The sequence below is a fragment of the Capra hircus genome, chromosome 18, assembly GCF_001704415.2.
Source record: "Capra hircus breed San Clemente chromosome 18, ASM170441v1, whole genome shotgun sequence".
Lineage (NCBI taxonomy): Eukaryota > Metazoa > Chordata > Mammalia > Artiodactyla > Bovidae > Capra > Capra hircus.
Window position 1 is genome coordinate 40,612,867 of NC_030825.1, and position 9,917 is coordinate 40,622,783.

Sequence of the window (9,917 nt, forward strand, 5' to 3'; positions counted from 1 at the left end):
ACTTTGTTAGAGTTTCCCCAAAGTGATCCAGCCAAACCCAAATACTATGCTAGGTTTTTTTCCAAATCCTGTCTAGGTTTTTTCCAATACCCACTAATATACTCTTGAGTCCCATGGTGTGCTTTCTCTCATTGTTATATGATAAACCCAACTTGTTGAGCTACAGGTGTGTTGTACACTTTGGGGAAGTCTTTGAAGGGTGTCGATAATAGGCCTTTATCACTACTGAGAAAAAACATCTTTCTAGCCTTCTGTAACATTGCAAAGGTAATATGTACTGCTCCTGAATGTGGCTGAATTCCTCCATTTCTTATGACATCAACTCTTTAAGATGTTGCCTGCTTATCTTCTGTGTAACCCTTTTTTCATGTATAGATGGGGATTTACCACTATTCTTCTCCACTCTCAATCAGGGCTGCACCACATGGCATACAAGATCTTAGTTTTCTGATCAGGGATCAAACCTGTGTTCCTTGTGTTAGAAGTGAGTCCTAACCACAGGACTGCTAGGGAATTCCCTTCCTTTTTTAAAGAAGCTCCCTGGAGAAGAATGCTTTGCCACTGACTTTCTCTGTCTTTCTTCTGTTTCTGTGATAGGTTATGTGTGTCTGCTCTAGCTGTGGATAACTTTGCAGAGGGGGTGGGAGCTGTGTATGGCATGTTTGACGGTGACCGGAACGAGGAGCTCCCTCGCCTTCTCCAGTGTACCATGGCTGATGTGCTTTTGGAAGAGGTGCAGCAGTCAACAAATGACACAGTTTTCATGGCTAATACCTTCTTGGTATCTCACAGGTAAGCAGGTGGGTTGGTCTGGGTCTCAATATAAGTACAGGAGCAAGGTGAGATCTTGATTTTTGTCTCATGACCGTTCTGTCCATCAGCATGGAACATGGGGACTGTGGCTCTTTAAAGAGCCTGTGGGAGCTGTTTGTTTTCTCAAGGCTGCTGAGAATCTGGAAAGCCCAGACAGCATGTGTTATGTATGTGTTATGTGCATTTGAGGGAAGGAAGGTGGTTAAGCCTCTATAAGATTCTCCTAAGGGTCAGTGACCTACAGAGGTTAAGCACTCATCAGATTCTTGTTTTTAAAATACTTATTATTGAGGATTTACCAACTAATCTCCTCGCTGATGCTTAAGCCCCTTAAAGGCAAACACCCTATACACCAAACTGTTGAAAACTCTTTGCGGCTAATAGAGCATCTTGCCCAGCAGGTGGTCTGCTTAAAGCATACGTACAACTGAGAGAGTGACCCTTTGCATACTCAGTGTTCAGATGCAACAGCCTGGAGCCCAAGCTGGTTTCACCTGTCATTATAACACAAAGATGTTGGGAAAGAAGTCTATTTTTCAGTAATAGAATTGAGCCTAGGGACTTGGCAAAATAAAGCATTTGGGAAAGGAAACTCAATTTATGAGGCACTTCCCAAGAGCTGGGCACAGTTCCAAGCATTTTTCATACGTAATTTTCTAAATAAGCCGAGGAGGTGAGTATTTTAATCGGAAAAATTTCTTGGAGCATTAACTTGCTGAAGATCTATAGCCCATAAATGGGAGAGCTGGAATCTGAAACCAGATCTTTCTGATAGCATCTGTTCTGTGCTTAGTATTGTGTACCAAGTGCTGGGGGTTGGGGATAGACACCATGTGCATGGGAGAAATAGAAGGAAAACTATGGGCCTTCTTTTGGGGAACTTACAACCCAAGTAAGTGGTTCAGAGTGTTGTTCTAGGACCAGAAGCCTCAGCATCACCAGAAACTTGCTGGAAGGTAGATTACTGGGCCAGCCCTTTCCCCACTGAATCAGAAACTTAACAAGCACTTCAGGTGATTCTGATTTGCTTCAGTTGGAAGCCACTGAGTTAGGTTATTGCTGATTATGATCAATCAGAAGCAGCAGAGAAAGTTACCTCTTTATTGTCTTCTTTGCCCCCACCCTTTTGGTAAAATTTTTTAGCTAAGAGTAGAAGGCAAAGCTCTCTTCACCATCATCACTCATATCAAGATGGATGAGGGTGAGGTGGGTTCATGGTCAACAGAAAAACGAGGAAGTCTTGGATATGAAGGACTGCTGCTTTCTTCTAAAACTAGCTGTGTTTACATTTTCTTTTCTTTCTAAACAGGAAATTAGGAATGGCTGGCCAGAAACTAGGCTCTTCGGCTCTCCTTTGTTACATCCGTCCTGACACTGCCGATCCAATGAATAGCTTTAGCTTGACTGTGGCTAATGTTGGCACATGCCAAGCAGTCCTGTGTCGAGGTGGGAGGCCAGTGCCACTCTCCAAAGTCTTCAGCCTGGAACAGGATCCAAAGGAGGCTCAGAGGGTGAAGGACCAAAAAGCCATCATAACAGAGGTGAATCTTACTCTCCACCACTCACTTCTGCTCCTCGAATCCAATGAATGCTATTCTACATAGAACAATGAAAGTCCATTTTCTTCCTATCAAGCCTTGTAAATTGTACTCAATCCAGATAATAGTAACAGAAGAAAATCTAATGAGCAGCTAATGACTAGCAGAAAGAAAGAGCAAAGTAATTAAAAATGAAAAATCCTAAATTGTGGTCTTTAGACTTATACCTAACATGTAAAATAAATGTAAATGTCCTCCTTGGTTAATTTTCATCTGATTTCTTATTCCAAAACAAGAAGAAAAAGTTTTATAGTTTGACATCCCTGTTCTGAAGTGCAAAGTTTCACAGTAGTTTTCCTGTTTATGGCTGAATATATTCTGTTTTGTTTTTTTTTTTTAATAAAGAAGCATCAATATTTCTAGTATTTCATAACTCTTCTCCTTTTTCAGAAGTTAGCATAGGACTTTTGCTTTCAAAGAGACTTTAGCAATTACATGTGAACATTGTTTACTGCAAAGCAAAGCAGAATTTTGTTCAGATCTTGTGCCCATATTTAATTGTTTATTTCTTGACTGTTGAGTTCTTTGTGTATTTTGGATACAAGTCCTTATCAGAAATGTTTTGCAAATATTTTCTCAGTCTGTGGCATGTCTTTCATTCTTTTAGTAGTATCTTTTGCAGAGCAGAAGTTTTTAGTTTAATGAAGTCCCACTTACCAATTTTCTTCCTCATGGGTCATGCTTTTGGTGTTGTATTTAAAAACTCATTGCCCAACCCAAAGTCACCTAGATTTTCTTCTGTGTTGTCTTCTAGAAGTTTTGTCTTTTACATTTAGATCTGTAATTTATTTTGAATTAATTTTTTTTTAGTAAGGGTAGCTTGCTCCATGTCCAGATTTTTTTTTTTTTTTTTTTGGACATGTAAATGTCCAGTTGTCCCAGCAGCAAATTGCCTTAGCTCCTTGTCAAAGATCAGTGGACTCTTATTTGTGTGGGTCCACTTCTGGGCTGTCCTGTCAGAATTTTACAATAAGGACTGTCTAAAAGATTCCATCCAAGGAAGCACAAAACCAAAAAATTATCCTTCTAATGTGGTTCATGCTATCTGTGAAGATTCTGGAGCTATGATCTTAGGAGGGTCTTTTAGTCAGAACAAATGAAAGATAAAAGATAACTTTTTATTTGATTAGTCTATTACATAATTTAATTAATGTTGTTAAGATTTTTCTTAGGGAATCCTAGACAAGAAGGAAACATTTTTATAATTATAGACATGTACTGTTTGTTTGTTACCTGCTTAAGCATTGTACTTTCATTGTTTTGTTTAACCTTCACAATAACCCCCATGAAAGAAGTGCTTTTATTTTTATTTCACAGATGAAGAAAATAAAATTATAAATTTTGAGTTTGTGACAAGTTCTGATAAATAAGAGTGCCAGGATTTTCACCCAAAGAATGACTGCAGCTATGAAATTAATATATTGAGGGCTTAGGTGGTTTTGTTTGGTTTTCTATTAAGAAATCAGTATGAAGCATCTGGCAGATGAACATGCCCAGCTTGCAACCAGGGTTATTCCTTTTCCTCTGAGTCTAGAATTATATCATTCTTAATATGACCCTTAGAGAGTAGGTAAATTATACCATGGATTCAGACTTTCCTTTTCTAGGCCAAATGACTTCAGGGATTATTCAGTGCTTTAGCTATAAAGATTCTCTTACCCAGTTAATATCTTCAGTCCCAACTCTGCCTTTGTTATTTATTTGGCTGTGCTGGGTCTTAGTTGCAGCATATGGGATCCAGTTGCCTGACCAGGGATCGAATCTGGGTCCCCTGGACTGGTAGTGTGGAGTCTTAACCACTGAACCACCAGAAAAATCCCCCAACTCTGCTTTTAAATGAGAAGTCATTTTTAGTGACCCATCTGAGTTTTGGCCCCTGCCAGAATACGAGTGATGGAGAATTAATGATAGTTTTGCTTATTATTTTCCTAACAGATGTGTGTCTCTATTTAAGAACATGCTGAGGCCTATACTTAATGTTAGAGCGAATATCTTTTGAGATGGAGGTGCCTTTTAACCACTTAGTTTTTATTGGTTTTAACTCAGTCCTCTCAACTATTAGTGGTATAATACCCATTTGATATTCTGTCCTTTTGGAATTCTATACATTTATTTTTTTGTAAATCCACTTAAAATTACACAGACTCTAGGAGAAAACCATATAACATGTCAACTCTATTCTGTTGTAGAGCCCTAAGTGTTGTGATCTGGAAAGATATAAAATTGTGTGTCACTGTTGCTTGTTTCTCAAAGTTTGCATTCTGCTTATCTCTAGGACAACAAAGTGAATGGGGTGACCTGCTGTACCCGGCTGCTGGGCTGTACATACCTCTACCCTTGGATCCTTCCCAAGCCCCACATATCTTCCACTCCACTCACCATTCAGGATGAGCTGCTAATTCTGGGAAACAAAGCATTGTGGGAACACTTGTCATATACAGAAGCAGTCAACGCAGTACGCCATGTGCAAGACCCATTAGCAGCTGCCAAGAAGCTGTGCACATTAGCCCAGAGCTATGGTTGTCAGGACAATGTGGGGGCGATGGTGGTTTATTTGAACATTGGTGAGGAAGGCTGTACTTGTGAAATGAATGGGCTCACACTCCCAGGTCCTATGGGTTTTGCTTCAACTGCCATCATCAAGGACCCGCCCAAGCCGACCACTCCTTCCTCCAGTAGTGGTATTGCCTCTGAGTTCAGTAGCGAGATGTCCACTTCAGAGGTGAGCAGCGAGGTGGGGTCTACTGCTTCTGATGAACATAACACTGTTGGCCTGGATGCTGGCTTGCTTCCGAGGCCAGAGAGGCGATGCAGCCTCCACCCGGCACCTACTTCAGGGGTGTTCCAACGCCAGCCCTCTTGTGCGACTTTCTCGAGTAACCAGTCTGACAACGGCCTGGACAGTGATGATGATCAGCCGGTAGAAGGGGTCATGACAAACGGCAGCAAGGTGGAAGTAGAAGTAGATATCCACTGCTGTCGGGGGAGGGATCTTGAGAACTCGCCTACCCTTCCAGAGAATTCTCCTGCCCCGTGCCCCGAGGACCGTGCTAGAGGATCGTTATTTGGGATCCGAAGACAGAACAGTGTGAACAGTGGCATCCTCCTGCCAGTGAGCAAAGACCGGACGGAGTTACAGAAGTCTCCCTCCACTTCCTGTCTCTATGGAAAGAAGCTCTCCAATGGCTCTATCGTACCCCTGGAAGACAGCCTGAACCTCATCGAGGTGGCCACTGAAGCACCCAAGAAGAAAACCGGCTATTTTGCTGCCCCCACTCAGCTGGAGCCAGAGGACCAGTTTGTCATACCTCGTGACCTAGAAGAAGAAGTGAAGGAACAAATGAAACACCACCAGGAAAGCAGGCACGAGCCTGAGCCCAGTGAAGAGGATCGGACCGAGCTCCCGGAGGAGTTTGACACGGCTCTGTAGTCCTCCCCCAGGGGCCATGGCATCGCGCGAGGCTGCATGGTGTAGGGTAGGGGACCCTGCCAGGGGCGTTCTGCCTCTGTATCTCTAAACCACAGATGAGAGGGGGCTGGATCTCAGAGGTGGAAATGGTGAGAGCTGTCAGGGTCTTGCTCTGGATAAGCTAGTCAACACCATCAGTGTTAAGTTTCACATTTAACCTGCATAGGGATCCCCAGGGTTCCTGGGGAGCAGGCAGGCATCACTCTGTATCAGTCCTACCACCTGCCATTAACCCTTTCTCTCCTAGGATAATTTTGAGAATTTGCCTGCCTGGGCAGGAAAGGGACTATTTCTGTGGAGGAATAACTGAAGATTGGTTCCTTTTACTGATTGCTGCTGATGGATCTCTGTGACAGAGAAATCACCTTCTATCTCAACCTGATGGGATGTGATGTGACCAGTCACATGGCTTTTCCTTCTTCTCTACGAGAATACAGCCTATTGAAATGATGCTTATTGGAAATGTAGAACCAATCAGATAATTTATGTTTGTGATGTAATGAGAGCACTTTCCACTGACTGTGAACTTTTTATTTTCAAATCTGCACTCGAGCCAATCTTCTTAGAGGCAGCCCGGATCCTTTGTCCGTAGGCAGGATGATCATCGGGAGTTGGGGCCAGCTGTGAGGGTACGAGAAAGGGCCCTGGGAAATGGACTGTTGGATGTCAGACTGTGAAAGTTCCTGAGAAACGGGAGTAGGATCTTCTTTGGGGGATGAAGATGGGGAAGGGGTGAAGAACAAGACTACTTCCCCCAAATCACAAAAAGAGAATAACTGACAAATGCGACACCTGCTAGGAATCTCCCAGAAGATCACAAGAGAGGCATTTGGAGATTGGCTTCTTTGCATAACATGAGGTGGAGCTGGCAGTCAGCCTTCTAGTACGCAGGGCCCAAGGCTGATGCTGCTTCTCACATCCAAGTAACCTTGAGTTACAGCAGATGACTCTGAATAGACTGAGGCTGAATGAGAACAGATGGATGGATGGAGCTTCCAGTTAGACAAGTTCCTTCTCTCATTCTCGAGCCTAGAGATGGTTTTCTAAAACATTAGGAGTGAGTTAAGTTTCAACTTTTAATGGTTAACAGAGTCTTCTGAAAATGCTTATCCACCTCACATGGCTTGACAGTACTGGGCTCAATTTCTGAAAAACTTGATTGAGAAAATCCTAAGCTTACAGAAAACCTGGTTTACTGATTTTTTTTTTTTTGCACATTCCATGTAAGCCTAGCAAAATGCAGTTCCTTCCATATTTCTGTTCCATTGCCTTTTCCTACAAAGTTTTGACATTGCTTAATTTTACCCAGTGGGGAATGTGCTTTGAATTTTTAGAATACTTTGACAATTAAAAAGAAAATAGAGTAGAATCATTTTAAATCTGTTTCATGAGAAATGAAATATTAAAGATAGGGTTGCTCTATACATACATATGTTGGGGGTTTTAAGTTTTGCTGAAGCAGTAGTAGAAAACCAGATGACCTCTCCACAGATAGGTATCCTCATCTTCTCAGAGGCCTGTACCCATGTGTATGTGTCAGTGGGGTACACACTCTTGGAAGATTCCCTACCAATGAGTGTCTGGTGTTCAGCCTCTCTAAGATATGAATTTGAGTCCCCAAATTGTCAGGAACACTTTTTTCTGTGTCAAACTACTTGTTAGCTACTGAAAAATTGTAGAACTCAGGTCTTGATTTGAAGTGGGGAACGTAATATGGTTCATACAAAGTTCAGGTGCTGTAAGAAAGATGGGAACAATAGTGTGTTGCCGCCTTATTTTTTTATGGGAAAATGGGGAGAAATGAAGGAAAATGAAGGGAAAACCCAAGATGATAGTGATGAAAATTATTTTGGGACGATACCACTTTAATAGTATAGGCTTTTTAAAATTGTCCTTTGTCTGTGAACTGTTTCTTGTCTCTTTGTTTCCCATCCTATTGGAACCACTACAAAGCCCAGTTATGCAACTACTTAACTGAAAGTAAATGTATTTATTTGGTAATCAGAAGAACCTTCAAATTCCCAGTGTTCTTTTATGTTTATGTCCCAGGTTTATGTTCAGGAAACATTAGGTTGTATGAAAATCTTTTAATATAGGCTGTACCAAAACTGATTGCTTTTTTTGCAAGTTCCTTTGATTCACTTCCCTCTATAATTGCTGTTTGTTAAAACAGAGGATGAAAAGGCCATAGCCCATCACCAAAAATACACAGAACCCGCTTGACCTATGAAGTCATTTACACTTACTGTGTGAGCTGATTAGGTTGTCAGGTGGTGAAAGCCAGTAATCTGTCTCCAGGTGAATGTAATCTGCTTCCCAGGACTTTACCCAGAGGACGCGTTCCCCAGGTGGGCAGAGGCCTGTTGATCTCTAGCCCAGAGGTCCCGGCCTCTGCACGATACTCAGGTCCCTGTGTATACCTCCCATTTAATGGAGCTGTTTAAAGAGAGTTTCTGAAAGAATATCACTCCTGCTTATGGGAGCAGTCCAGGAGTCCCATGGAAGAAAGGAAACTATACACGTCTTGGGCAGCCATGGTATTTTTATTCTTATCCAGATGGATTGGAAATGTATTTGAAAATTTGAATGCTAGTATGTTATAAAGCTACCGTGATACCATAGAGTCATTGAATTATTACTCCTCATTCAAGTGAGGGCTTTCTTATACTACTGTAGAGTGTATGTGCAATAAGTTGATGAATTCATTTTCCTGATGTATAGAAGAACCAACACGAGCAGCTTGGTAATCATTGGGTGCTATTTTAATTGTTTGTAGCGAGTGCTATTTTCTAGGAGATGGAGCCAGTTAGGTTTGGCTGATCTGCTGAATATCAGATGATGCCCTTCTTTCCATGTCAGCTCTCAGCAAAAGCAGGTACTTGGAAGCCACAGGCTCCCCTCCTCTGTCTACTCAATAATCACTAATGAAGAGACCTCCACAGGGAGCACTTGGCTGTTGTCGATAAACATACCAATTATTAAATAGTCTCCAAGCCATTCAGTGATGTCTGCAGCATCACTCTAGAACTGTCTTGTGTCACTTTTTTACTTCCCTCTGGGCGGGGCCTCTCAGACTCCCCGGTTCATGGAGGCAAGTTAATCTTTCTCTCCAGTTAGTGACTTTTGCCCCATAGTTGGGTAAGCACTTTCTAGACTGAGAAAAGCAGCTACAGTAAATCCTGCTCTGTTTCCCTCATTTGGTGATCATTCAGTCACACATAAGCTCCTTGTATTCTAAATTTCATGCACTTCTCCCAGATGCTATAGAGTTTTCTCTCACTGTTGCCAGTGGAGGTCATCCAGACAGTGAGTTCATATCTTATGGTTTTGTGCAATCATTGTCGTATTGTAGTCCTAAGACTCATTATAGTGTATTTTTGATATTTTTGAAATGTGTTAAATTTTTTAATTCAATAATATGAGCCAGAGCATGTTGCAGCAAATCTATTGTTTGTAAAAAAATAAAAATAACAATAACAATAATAATAAATAAAATAAAATGGACTATCTTTTTCATGGCTTTGTTTTAAAATGGAATACCTGTTATTTTATAAGTACTTTATTTTAGCATGAAACTGTAATTTTCTCTAACTTGTATGTAGAATTAGTTTCTTAACCAAAAGCACCTTTAGGATTTTTCTGCCTTTTCTTGCTTTAGGGGAATATAAGTGAAATCACATTCCATGACAAATATGAAGCTATGAGTTAAGGCAAGAATAAATATTTTTGATCACCTTTTAAGCTGAAATAGCAATAAAGTTTTTTACATTAAGAAATATTATATTCTGACTTGGTTTATATGTTTAAAGAAATCCCAAAGACAAGAAGCATGGTCCTTATTTCCATGCAGGTTATTAGCTGATGAAAGGGAACTCAACTTGTGAATAATCTACAGCTCCTCTTAAACCACAGAGCTACTGACGATACAGTGGAACTAAGTGGATAATCTGGCCATCATGTCTGTCTGGCTTTGGTGTTAGACTTTAAGGCAGTGAGTTTTGGTTCACAATACCTCTGATCTAGGTAAGCCTCTAAAT

The 9,917-nt window shown here is 41.2% G+C and overlaps 1 protein-coding gene across 1 annotated transcript in view; it reads left to right on the forward strand.

Annotated features, from left to right (window-relative positions):
- PHLPP2 (PH domain and leucine rich repeat protein phosphatase 2) overlaps positions 1-9,661 on the forward strand; it is a 62,605-nt gene extending 52,944 nt beyond the window's left edge. The window contains exons 17-19 of the mRNA XM_018062238.1: positions 598-792; positions 2,123-2,354; positions 4,687-9,661. Of these exons, the coding sequence (XP_017917727.1) occupies positions 598-792; positions 2,123-2,354; positions 4,687-5,841 (1,582 nt within the window). The 3' untranslated portion in view covers positions 5,842-9,661. The remainder of the gene's footprint in view (positions 1-597; positions 793-2,122; positions 2,355-4,686) is intronic.